This window comes from Eschrichtius robustus, chromosome 21 (assembly GCF_028021215.1).
Source record: "Eschrichtius robustus isolate mEscRob2 chromosome 21, mEscRob2.pri, whole genome shotgun sequence".
NCBI classification, from domain to species: domain Eukaryota; kingdom Metazoa; phylum Chordata; class Mammalia; order Artiodactyla; family Eschrichtiidae; genus Eschrichtius; species Eschrichtius robustus.
The window spans coordinates 6592376-6605791 of NC_090844.1; the positions used below are offsets into that span (position 1 = coordinate 6592376).

A 13416-nucleotide genomic window follows, 5' to 3' on the forward strand; every position below is an offset into this window, starting at 1 on the left:
GGATCTGGCCTTGTCAGTTTGATCTGCGGGCCCAGCTACAGACAGCTCTATCTCCTCTATGCACAGCACACCAGTCACTAAGGGCCCGGGCAGAAACACTGGGTTTAAACTGAGCCTCGGACCTGAGCACTAGCCCATCCCCTTACCAACTATGTGAACTGCAGCAGAAGTACCTCACCTCCCCATGCCTATTTTTCCTTACCTGTAGAGTGAATGTAATAATGGTAACTACTCACCACAGGTGTGGTGAGATAAACGAGACCAGGTAAGCTACCTGCCACAACTCCTGGATCATAGGAACTGTCCCCCAAAATGTTAGCTGTTGCTCTTATTATTATTATTATCCAACAAAGTCAGATTGTTTACTCAAAATCGTGTTAAATGATGAATGGATAGGAGAAACACCTATCTAATTTCTCTTCCTTAAAAAAAGGTCTCTGATTATGTACAAATGCAGCCATAAAGAACTGCAGCATAAATAAGTCTGCAGACATAATTTACACTCTATGACGTTTATAATTATTTGAAATGATTTTTAAATGTATTTCTGTGCCAATGAAATATATCATTTCAAGATCAAGTACAAGACTTCTACCGTAATACACACAAAACTATGGTCTTTTTCTGCCCAATTTGAAACCTTTCTCTGAATAGGAAAAGTATGACACCCCTCCGAAACAATGTTAAAATATAAACATAGTCATTTGTCTAATAATCAGTACACAAAAATAATTATTATGCAACATTTAAATGGAACCTTACAAATCACAAACCTCCTTTTATACATTCATCGTATCTGTCTCTCTGTATTGTCCTCATTTACTGGGTGTGTTTTTCCTGAGCATCTATGATGTACCAGTCACTGAGCTCAGCAGTTTCACATATTATCTCATTTAGTCTTCACAAAATAACATGACAATAAGTATTCCATTTAAGAATGAGAATGCTGAGTTGAAAAGTTGATTTATTCAAGCTGACAGAGAATAGCAAAGAACTAGGAATTAGACCCAGGTTTCTCACCCAAGATCCAAAAATCTTTTGACTACAACAAAATTATTATCTGCAAAAATTCCAAATAAAAAATGTCAAATGAGGCTTCCCATATATTAGAAGCTTATATAATTCTTTCACTTTGAACATTAACCACAAGGAGATAAGAAACTCGAGAAAAAATTAAAAACTGACGTAAAATACTTTCCTACAGAAATACAAAGTAAGAATGAGAGCAAAGCAACATGTAAGCACACGAAGAGCTGGCATTCATTGCATCGCATCTAACGTGGAAGAATGATTTCCTTATATTCACACACCTCCCCTCAGTTAAGCAACCACTTGCATCCAGTTGTAGTACTCCTGTATTTCCTCAGCTCTTTGCTCATTTTGTCATTTTGTCACATCTCATTATACCTTCAGTTTAAAAAAAAAAAAAAGGGTACTTCCCTGGTGGCGCAATGGTTAAGACTCAGCGCTCCCAATGCAGGGGGCCCGAGTTCGATCCCTGGCTAGGGAACTAGATCCCACATGCATGCCGCAACTAAGGAGCCCATGTGCCACAACTAAGGAGCCCGTGAGCCGCAACTAAAGGAGCCCACGAGCCACAACTAAAGGAGCCCACCTGCCGCAACTAAGACCTGGCACAACCAAATAAATAAATATTTAAAAAAAAAAAAAAACTGACCTCTTTCTAACTGCTAAATTGTGTGCTGAGAGTAGAGACTAATTTATCAATGGAAATGCTCGCGCCTCGCATGTGGTTAGCACTTAACGTAACTCCCCTTTCCAGGTACCACCCGCCTCGCTTCTTTCTGCTTCCGACTATCACCTACACTCACACACACACACAGCCCTCTAAACCCCACGCAACACCTGCTTACTTGGGGTTCTCACTGCTACTCCATGCAAAGAAGCAGAGGAAACAAAGTAAACCTTACAGAATTGCTTATCTTTAAACATTGCCAAAAGTACAGGTTTTTACTGACAAGTAAACAAAGGCTTCTCTGCATTGCTAGCTGTTCCAGAATCCCCTCTTTTATAAGGTCTTTGACCTTTTCTCAGTCTTACTTCTGTGGGTAGAGTGCATGTTTTCTCCCCTGTCTATTAAGTAAAGAAAGCAAACTGACTCACTCCACCTGTTGACCCTGTTAGATCAAAACTTGTCAACTAGAGGGCCATCCAAGAGCCCCCACGCCTTAAAAGTGAGATTCTCATCCACATTTCCACAGAAACACAGATGACTATTCCCTGCAGAGTGCTCTGCCCTTTCGTTAAAAGGGAACAATCAAGTCAAGTCACTCTCCCCTTTATTGCCACCTCCATGGGGCTACAGTCTTGTAAAGGGGATAATATCTACATTAAAATATGCTAACGCTATGTTAATATTACATACAAGTGATCCTGACATGGAGATGGGGTGAGATCATGACAGATGAGGAAAAGTTGCCCGAGCTGGAAGGAAGTATACAGAGAAGAGCAGTCCAAAAGCACATTCTTGAGAATGCACTGGTAATTTAGGGGAGGGACTGGTGAGGAAGCAGTAGCTGGGCGACAGTGAAACCAATGAATGCAAAAGCCGGCCAGGGCAGAATTCAGACAGCCTTGAATGCCATGCTTAGGGGTCTTCCCATCTTCATTCAGTTCTCAGCTGAGAACCTCTTTTCCCTTAACACACCATGCTACTCCTGCTTGAAGTAGAAGCTCACAGTGGTTCATAACAATTGATACGGCCTTCTTGAATAACCAGCAGTCACATTCCCTTTGTATCACAAAGCTAGTAAACACAAAAACTCCACTTGCAGTATTATCCTCTACTCTGTTTGCCAGTGTTTCTCCTAGAAGGCACACCTTGAGAGCGGGGCTGTCCTCTCAACAAATATAACCACACCACCTAGCAAAGCATCTTTGGAAAACGGACCCTGAAGCTAGACTGCGTTGGACTAAATCCTGGCTTGACCATTGCAAGCGTGAACTCCGTGTGCCTTAGTTCTCTAATCTGTAAAGTGGGAAAAACAGCGCCTATCTGGTAAGGATGAAATGACTCACATAAGACAACAGTACCTGGCACACGGTCAGCGCTCACTAAATGCTAGGTGTGTTGCTAACTCCATCCTCTCCTTTCCACTCCGTATCCTATTACAAAGCTCCATCAGCCACCTTAAAATACTTCTGGGATTCTTTCCATTCTCTCCATGCCCACTCTTTCCACAACTCTGACCATCATCTCTCAGCTAGATTACTACAATACTTCCCAAACTGGCCCTTTTCAGAGCTCAACGCATATGTCACTTGTTCAGGGACGTTTCCCCAAACCCCCAACCTCTACCCACTAGGTTAACAAAGTCACAGAGTACAGTGCCTTTTAACTTTCTTCTTATTTTTTGTGTCCCACTGGAATGTGAGATCCACGAGGGCAGGACCTTGTCTGTGTTTTTCTTCATTCCATCCCATACAGTCCAGCACAGGATCTGGCATTCAGGGCACACTCCAATACCAGATGAATGAATAAAGGGCGGGCTCTGAGACGTTACTACTTAGTTTTGGATTGTCTAACTACTAATACTAACCTCTGTTTAAAAAACATGAGACAATATTAAAGGAAAAATTAACTTATAATTCCATTGAAGAAGAACCCACTCTCAGTGTCTTCAGTTCTACAAAATTAGACAAATTTACGAAAGAGGGAAAGTAAACTGGGTATAGAGAGTCATATTTTCTTTTGCTTTCCGTAACAATGGCACAGAGGTGTCCCCATAGGTTATGGTATATTTAGTGCTACTATAAAACCCACCCAAGAAGTTAATTTAATGGAGAAGGAGTCTTCCCACAATTCATACATTTATATAAAAGTTCTTGGCAGAAATCCAAAGTTACACACCAAACTGTTGCAGGCCTAGGCGAGGTGTGTGTAGGTAAGGGGAACTTTTAACTTTCTCAAAATATTTTTGCAGTGTTTGAATATTTTATTGCACCTGTGACTCATAACAGAAAAATAAGGTATTTTTAAAAAATCTTATACAAATGCAACCTAAAATAACTGTCTTGCTCACAGCCCAGGATTTACATTTATAGAAAGTATAAAAACAAGGTTCTAATTACATTTCTCTAAGATTTTCTTATAAGTCTGTCCCCTGGCCAGACTTAAATTGTGTTAGACTGGAATCATATTTGATTGAGAAATGTTTAATTTCCTCTTAAAGGTTCGTGTCATTCTACTTAAGTAAACCCAGAAGCACATCCAGATCTTCCTGGCTCTGTTACTCCCAGTTAAACTGTAGGAAGGTCTTTAACGGTTTCAACATGAATGATAAATAAGCAGAGAAAAAAAAATTAAGGATACAAGCAACAATTTATATTCTATCTAGATCTACTGATATTTGAGAAGAATCTGGGCAACATTTTAGCAGAAATGCAGAAAGAATCCAGACTTGAAAAAAAGGTGTTGGACTTGTAAGGTCCCTTCTCTGATTCTAAATAAACATGTTTCATTCAAACACAATAGTTCAGCTGCTTTTACAACAAGATACAGAATACGAATTTAACTCATTAAGAGTTTAGGACTATTTTTGAGGACACAGTGCTACCAAAAGAAAGAACTAGTTATAAATGGCCTCTAGACATGAAGGCCTTGAGGGTTTCTGAGGAAATTGAAACAATCTTTCAAGTAAACGTATGAATTATTAGAGAAGTTAAGGGTATTCTAACTGAACACATTATATAAACGTTATTCTCCCAGTGTTATATGAACTAATTTTTTTTAAAATTATTTATTTATTTATTTATGGCTGTGTTGGGCCCTCGTTTCTGTGCGAGGGCTTTCTCTAGCTGCGGCAAGCGGGGGCCACTCTTCATCGCGGTGCGCGGGCCTCTCACCGTCGCGGCCTCTCTTGTTGCGGAGCACGGGCTCCAGACGCGCAGGCTCAGTAGTTGTGGCTCACGGGCCCAGCCGCTCCGCGGCATGTGGGATCCTCCCAGACCAGGGCCCGAACCCGTGTTCCCTGCACCGGCAGGCAGACTCTCAACCACTGCGCCACCAGGAAAGCCCCTATTTGAACTAATTTATACTTGAAGCAGGTCAGCTGAAAAACTAAATTTATTTTATATCAAATTTTACTTTTGATTGTTATAATGTATCATGTTAGCATTTGGGGAAGTGGGGATTAGCAGACAGAGCCATTAGTGTAAAATATATTTTAAAGTACTGATTTAAGCAGGAAGAAAATGGTGACTAAAATATTTGGAGGGTGTTAATGAGGAGGCATGTTGCATATGCCTAGAAATAAATATCACTGGATATTTTGGCCTGCAAATATCAATGATCAGTTTTTGGTGTATTCCAGTAGAAGGACGGGAAAGAGCAACAAAAAAAATTTTTTTAATAAACAAAGAAAAATGAATTCTGACATTTAGAAGATTATCACTGGATACTGGTGCTTCATGTATTTATAAAAGGATGTCTGATGGTCCTCAAACATAATTCAAAATTTCATTTCACGCAGGTCCCTTGATGAAGTTTGTTAGGAATCCTAGAACTGAGTGTCCGCTGGTCATCATCAGATTAGACTTTTTAAAAACCATGTGCTGAGAACTCAAACAACAAATTGGAGGTCTATACTGAACAGATATAAGGTAAGATATACAATTTGAGAAATCCTGTGAAATTTTACAGTCATTTTTTAAAAATAAGAAACTTGCCTAAACACAAATAACTTCAATGGTATATGTTACATTGCATGGGACATATTACATGCTTTTAACGAAAAATCTAAAACCTGCCATAGGTAGAATTATTTTTCTAAGAGGTAAATGACTGTCGTATATTCTGATCCTGTATCCTAGCCCAGGCCAGTTGTCATATGATGTGAAATTAAATACTCACCATGATAAAACCATACATTTAGACAAACGTGGTGAGGTAAGAACAGAGTGGGGAAATGACTGGTCTGAATTCGTGAAAATTTTAAATGTGGCCCATTGTAAAAGTCAATGATCAGGAAACCAGTATCTGGAAAAGCGATCTTTCTTTCTTTCCTAGGAAACACTTATAGATATTGATTTAAACACAGTCCCTGGCTTCTAGTTCTCTTCCCCCAAACCTCCAACTGGGGCAAACTCATAGAGTCATCAGGAATCAACAGCAATGCAACTACAAATTCAAAATAGTAGCTGGTGGACAAAAGGGTGAAAGCAGCTGCTCTAGGGGGAAAAAAAAAAAAAGACAAGAAGACAAAATGATGCCATCCCATTCACTCCAACCCACCCCCACCTAGAAAAGAAAAGACGAGGACTAACTGAATATAAGGAAAACCAAGAATTAAGCTCTCTCTCTTTTTTTTTTTTTTTCAAATTGGGGAACAGAAGGAAAACACAACTGTTATTTCTGTGTAAGAGACTTCAAATCATTAAATGGAGTTAAAAGGGCCTTCTACTTTTGTTTGTTTTACAAATTTAATCTACAAATCCAATCTCTACAGAGAAAGAAAATAACAGAAAGTAAGCAGACAAAAGATTAGCCACACATATAAGCCTAGTCAAAGTTGGCAAGAATTTTATCTCCGGTAAGGCTTCTACAGTAACAAACGGATTAATTTCCTTGCCCAGCTTTCACTTGTACTGGGGAAGAATGCAAAACAAAGTTGTACTTCTCGCCCAAACAGTAACATCAATCTGTTTCAAGAGAAGGTCTCCGACTTTTAAAAGCGCACTGTTGAGTTCCACCATTACCATCTTCTTAGACCAAGCGCCAGAAGCTGTCAACTGCTTGCCCTATTTAAACGTTCATCTGCACCTACCTCTCCCAGCACCAAGACAGACAGTTGCAAGAGAGGGGGAGGCCGGGCGGTGGATCCCACTTGGGGCCGCAGAGCAGCGCTACCGCAGCTACCTAGTAATCCTGGAGTACCCGCAAGGAAGCACCTGGCCAAACCCTAAGCGAGAACGTGAAACTGCCCCCACGGTGGGAGGACGGCGTAATGGCACGTGTTCCCGGGGCCGGATCTGCCCGCCAGGGCGGAGCGAGCCTACACTAGCTGGACGGACGCTGGGTGGGTGGCAGCTGGGAGATGCGCCTGCGACCCCCCGGGACCCCAGACGCAGGGAGGGGCGGCAGGTGCGGCGGGCGGGCCCGGAGGGCGGGCGGGGCCTCACCTGCACGCCGGTGTAGTTCTCGAAGAAGAAGAGCACCATGCTCTGATAGATGCAGTAGAGCCGGTCGTCCACCGCCTGGTAGAAGCGCGAGGGCAGGAAGGCGGAGAGCAGCCGCCAGGCCCCCCAGGCCAGCACGTAGGTGGGAGCCGTGCCCAGGAGCACGGCGGCCGGCAGCACGCAGCACATCGAGTACATGTGGAGCACCAGGGACAGCAGCATCTTCCCGGCTCCGCACGCGGAAGGCTCCGCCGGCTCTTCCCCGCCCCGCCGCCGCCGGCCGCCCGGCGGCCCTCAGTCGGCGGCCAATCACCGGGCTGGGCCGGGCCCCGCCGCCGCCCCCTCACCTAGCCGGGCCGCCGGCCGCCCCTGAGACGCCCAGCCCGCGCCGGATCCGGCCTCCGCCCCCAGCCGCATGGGCCGCGCCGCCGCTGGACGGTGGGCTGGCTGGCGAGTGAGGGGCCCGGCGCGCTGCTCCCAGCCGCGGGGCAAGGGGAAGCCGCGGCCCTCAGGGGCTCGAGAGCTCAGGCTCACTCACACCCCATGACCCTCGCCCGTCACCCTATGCCCCTGCCGGGGGCGGGGATCCGCGCCAACAACACGACTCCTGATTGGCCGCCCGTTACCATAGTCCCCCTCCGGGGGCGGGGCTCAGCGGCAAGAACTCGTCTCCCGATTGGTCGAGTGCTGCTGACAGTTGACACGCAACTGCCGCCCGGACGCGTGGACTGTCCGCTCTGGCTACTGCGCATGCTCCAAAGCTTGCGCGCCACCCCCCCACCCCCCAACCCCGCCCAGGGAAGCGGCGACTTCCGGGCGGAGCTGGTTGAAGGTGGGTGTCGGCCGAGGAGGGGCACGGGCGGCCTTGTGCCCCTCGGTCCAGCTCTGGGCGCAGATTGGCTTGAGGGAACGCCCCACCTCCTGCTTGCACACCTGAGGGCCCCTGGACCCCGGGATGCGCCCTTAAGCCGAGATGTCCCCTTCCGTGGGGCGCACCGGTGACCCGCGGTACCTCGCAGGTGCTGCAGACCGTGGCTTCGGGCGGCTAAGAGGACTCCTGCAGGCAACAGGGACTTGTCAGGCCTGCTGTGGGAAGGCCCGCAGTGACAGCAGCGCGATAAGCGCTGTCAGGGCCTTAGCCCTGGGTTATCGGGCCGGGCTCACCTTCCTCTTCAAGGTGGCTCTCACCCCCTCCGCCTTCCCGGCTTCCTCCTCTTCTCCCAGCCGGGTGCACAGGACCCCCTCTCCTGCCCTTCACTCGCCCACCAGCATGTTTCCGAGTCAGGCCCCTGCCTTCCCATCACTACAAGTTTACGCACAGCCGGACAGCCTTTTTACAAGGTTCTTGACACACTGTTTTAGTTTATCAGGCCTTATCAAATTCACTCCTGCTTCACTTCCCCAGGCCTGGCTCTTTAACTTCTTTCTGGTAGTTTAGGATGAGCGTCAGTTTTTGAGTAGTTCTTGAAGGTACTTGAGTGCACATGTGGGATAAAGTACTAACCTACTTCTATGACCTTCACAAACATCTAGGAAATCAGGGCAGCCGTTTTATTGATGTAAAAACAGACTCTGAGGCCTTCTGAATCCTTCTACTGCCCTTTGGCTACAGTGAGTGTGGTTTAGTGTGTAATCCTTTCCAGGGATAGTTGCACTTCAGAAGACTGCCGAATGCTTTAAGTGAAAAAAAAAAAAAAAATTCTTTTTTTTTTTTGCCTGAACGCAAGCCTGTGGTGTAGCTTTATGCAGGAAGGCATTTTAGCGGAAAATTCTAATCAGGGCCAGGACGGTGGCTACTCGATTTGACTATCTCTACATGATTGACATCATGTAACGTGATTGGTAAACGGTGACCTTGAGGGACAAATCCAGGTGAATAGAGATTGCTCAAGGAACAATTATTTGGACAGGTATATTGCCAACAGGAAGCATTGAACACTAAAAGGATTTTCAACGCGGTTTCCCCTCTTCCTGTGGAAAGTAATGCCCTGTGAGAACTAGACTCATTCCGGAGGGAAGAAGTCATGGGTACGGATACTGTGCACAGCCGATGCTGCTTACGCTTCCTTTAAATAACTGAGACCAGACATCCCTACAATTAGGAAAATGTATGAAGAGATAAAGCTGGTTCAGTGTTAATGTTACAGTCTGTACACATGCAGTCAGTAAATGTTGTGATATGTGTAAGTATGTTACTTCCTGTGAATTACCCCCATATTACTGTTAGTCACCCGGTTGTAAAGTTTTGTGCCCGGTTCTGACATGGGGACACTGAGAACGTGAGCCTCTCTTGTCCCCTGTTTATATCCAAACCCAGCCCGACACACTCGGTTACCCCCTGTGCTCTTCAGCCTCCTCTGTCCCTGCTGGTCACAGATTTACCCTCCCTTCTGCCTTCCCCTCTCTTAAGCTGTACTCAGCCCACACCCTCTGCCTCTGCTTCCTTACGGTGTACATTTTTTAACCCCTTGCAGTCTGACTTCCTTTTCCACCTCTCTACTGAAACGGTTCCTTGTAAAGAGCGCGTCTAACCCAGCTTGCATACAGTGGCTCTGGGATATAACAGTGAGAAGACTGATTGCATTTAGCAGGGACTTAGGTCTGGAGTGAGCTTTACGCAAAGGGGGATATTCGGGATACCATGGGGACGTATACCGAGGAGATCTCATTTAGTCGGGGCACATAGAAGTCTTCTCAGGTAGAGAGAGATTTGAGATGAAGTTTGAGGGTGGAGTTAGGTGAGAGCTAGAGAAGGGAAGGAAGACGAGAGCCTTCCAAGTGAGAACAGCGAGTCGGAAGGACTGAAGCCGAGAGCCCACAGGTTCTCAAGGCTGCAGAGGCCTGTGTGCAGCATGGTAATGAGGCGCTCTTCTCTTTTTTTATCCAGATGCCCCCCTAGAAGTATGCTGTGTATTTCCCTCACATTTGTAAGTTAATATCTAAAATTATTATTATTATTTGTAAATTTTATTTATTTATTTATTTATTTATGGCTGTGTTGGGTCTTCGTTTCCGCGCGAGGGCTTTCTCTAGTTGCGGCAAGTGGGGGCCACTCTTCATCGCGGTGCGCGGGCCTCTCACTGTCGCGGCCTCTCTTGTTGCGGAGCGCAGGCTCCAGATGCGCAGGCTCAGTAATTGTGGCTCACGGGCCCAGTTGCTCCGCGGCATGTGGGATCCTCCCAGACCAGGGCTCGAACCCGTGTCCCCTGCATTGGCAGGCAGATTCTCAACCACTGCGCCACCAGGGAAGCCCTAAAATTATTTTTATCATAAGTTTAATTAGTTAAAAAAGAAATAAGTTCTGATGAGTTGTAAATGAAATTTTAAAATAAAATTAATTACAGAATTAAAAAATAGTTAAAATAAAATTACAGAAATCTTTTAAGTGGACCCCATGGGTTATAAATACCGTAGTGATTTAATACCACCATTCTCCATTTAAAAAAGATTTTTACCAATTAGAATTTTACATTGATCCTTGGTCTCCTTGAAAACATTTTCATTCCACTTCTGCCACATAATTTTATCTTAATGGAATATATTTTATGCTTCCAAGTCTTTTATTGATCAGACTATGTCATCAGGGTCCCAAGAGTTAAAATTTCTTCTGGATTGAGCTATGACTGTTGTTAGCAATATACAATTTAATCAATGTATATCACAAAATCTGATTATTGTAAATAAAGGTAAAGTTTGATTGGAAATGCTTGTCTTAATGGTACCTTAATTGAAAGAAATTGGCGAATTATCCTTTGGTGTCCTAAAGTTATTACACCTTTCCCACCTCACTGCAGAACAGTGTGGTAAGATTGGGGGCTGGGGAGCAAGTGGGCAGGACGCTTGTGAAATGCAAGGCGGGTCTGTACTCCACGAATCTTCTCAGGCACATCAAATGGACAGATACTTCTGAATCAAGAAATCTACTTAAATGAACAGTCAGTAGCAGAGTGGTTACATGAATACACAAAGATGACACATGAAATGTTATGCAGCAGTTAGAAAAAAAACAAGTAGACCCAAATGTACCCAAATGATCTGCACGTTAGGTGAAAAAACCAAGTTGCTGGATAATACATGCACTATTACCCCATTTCTGTAAAAAATGAAACCATATATTTCTGGATTCAAATGTCTAAAAACTGATGACAGTGGTTTTCTCAGCGGAGGGGAAGTAAGATTAAATGAAGTTCAGCTGGACTTCCTGTATTGTTTCAAGTTTTTACAAAGAAATATTGATTCAACAAATATGTATCCAGTGTTCCACATCCCACTTCATGCTGGGTGTCAGAGGTAAAGAGAGAGAACAGATAAAGGCCCTGAGGTCATGACCCTTGCGGTCTGGGGTGGAGCAGTGGGATTAATTTATTACAGAGGCAAATAAAAATAAAGGAGAAAAATAAGAGATGACTTTTGCAGGAGATAACTAGAAGGTGGGATCCACCGGAGTTACTTGACCTTGGTGATAAGGAGGGGGAGGGAGGGTGAAGAATGCGTCCCCAGCTTCAGGCTTGAGTAACCCGGTGGAATTTGGTTTCATCTATGAGGGGTGGAAACAGGTTCTATGGGGCATAGAACTTCCTCAGCCCGTGCAGCGGAGAGCACTTTAAGGAAAAGAACACAAGTTTACAAATACAAAATTGGATTTGAACATGGATATTTATTTAGAATGAGAGAAATAATTTTTAAGTATATAAATTTTTACAAGCTGACATACCACAAAAATAAAATATTCAGAAAAATAACTTTTATTATGTAACTATCACAGATCAGTGATAAATATACCTTTCTTCTGATTGTGAAAACCATTTTGCATTTTCTCTACAGAAAAGTAATTGCCTTTCTAGCATGATAAATGTAAACTTGGTTTTTATCATTCGTTGTCAGGATGCATGATATTCAACCTCACCCTATGACTTTAGTACATTTTCAGTAAAACTAGGTTTATTTCGTGAAGAGGGGGAGGTGCGAAGGAGAAGAATATAGTGGGAACTTGACAAACGCATCGTAAAATTCATGTAGGGAAACAACTCAAAAATTTTTGAAGAGGCGGACGACTGAGCATGGCAGTCGGAGTGATGGCCATCCGAAGACATCCGTGTGATTTCTGGAACCCGGGAATACGTTGATTTGCTTGGCAAAGGAGACTTTAGGGCACGGATGCATTTAGGATTGCCAATCGCATGACCTTACGGAGCTAATCCTGGGTCATCCAGGTGGGCGCAATGTAGTCACGAGGGGCCTTAAAAGTGGGAGGGGGCAGTTAGGAGCTCAGAGCGGTGTGTTGGGAGCGGGGCTCGGCCGCCCTCGCTGGCTTCCAAGATGGAGAAGGGGGCCGGGGAGGGAAGGCAGGCTCCGGAGCCTGGAAGGGACGCGGGTGCGGACTGTCCCCGGAGCCCCAGGAGGACACAGCCCTGCTCGGTACCGTGCCGACTCCAGTGACACCTGCTTTGAGCTTCTGACCTCAGAACCGTAAGATACGTTGGTTTTATTTAAGTTTCTAAGTAGGTGGTGATTTTTGATAGCAACGATAGGAAGCGGGTGCACGGAGGGAGGGATCTTTCCTGCGGGTACCGACACATAGTGTAACAATACAGTAACAGTGTCTTGCTAGTGAGGAAGCGGACGGCTCAGCGGGGCAAAAGGAAGAGTCTAGAGACACAGGTGCTGCTGTGTTTGTGTGTTCTGTATTGTCTCATGAAAGTGGCATTTAAAATCTGAGGGAAAAGAATGAATTAGTCAAAAAATGCTAGTACCTCTGTACATTTGGGGAAAATGTTATATAAACAAACTCGACAACCTACACCCAAATAAAGGCCAGACGGGAGGGTTTAAACAGAAAAATTCATCTAAAAAGTGAAAAACAGGCTTCCCCCGTGGCGCAGTGGTTAAGAATCCGCCTGCCAATGCAGGAGACACGGGTTCGAGCCCTGGTCCGGGAAGCTCCCACATGCCGCGGAGCAACTAAGCCCGTGTGCCACAACTACTGAGCCTGTGCTCTAGAGTCTGCAAACCACAACTACTGAGCCCGTGCGCCTAGAGCCCGTGCTCCGCAACAAGAGAAGCCACCGCAATGAGAAGCCCGCGCACGGCAACAAAGAGTAGCCCCCGCTCGCTGCAACTAGAGAAAGCCCACGCACACAGCAACGAAGGCCCAACACAGCCAAAAATAAATAAAAAATTTTTCAAAAAGTAAAAAACATACTAGAAAAAATGCAGGGTAATCGTTTTATAAATTTCACGTGGAGGAGATTTTACTTGGCATGATACTGAGACAAAGTA

General features: G+C 45.0%; 1 protein-coding gene across 2 annotated transcripts in view; it reads right to left on the minus strand.

Annotated features, from left to right (window-relative positions):
• Positions 1–7723, minus strand: part of AGPAT5 (1-acylglycerol-3-phosphate O-acyltransferase 5) — a 62487-nt gene extending 54764 nt beyond the window's left edge. For both annotated transcript variants that reach the window (XM_068532196.1, XM_068532195.1), the window contains exon 1: positions 7141–7723. In XM_068532196.1, the coding sequence (XP_068388297.1) occupies positions 7141–7359 (219 nt within the window). In that variant the 5' untranslated portion in view covers positions 7360–7723. The remainder of the gene's footprint in view (positions 1–7140) is intronic.
• Positions 7724–13416: the final 5693 nt, after the last annotated feature.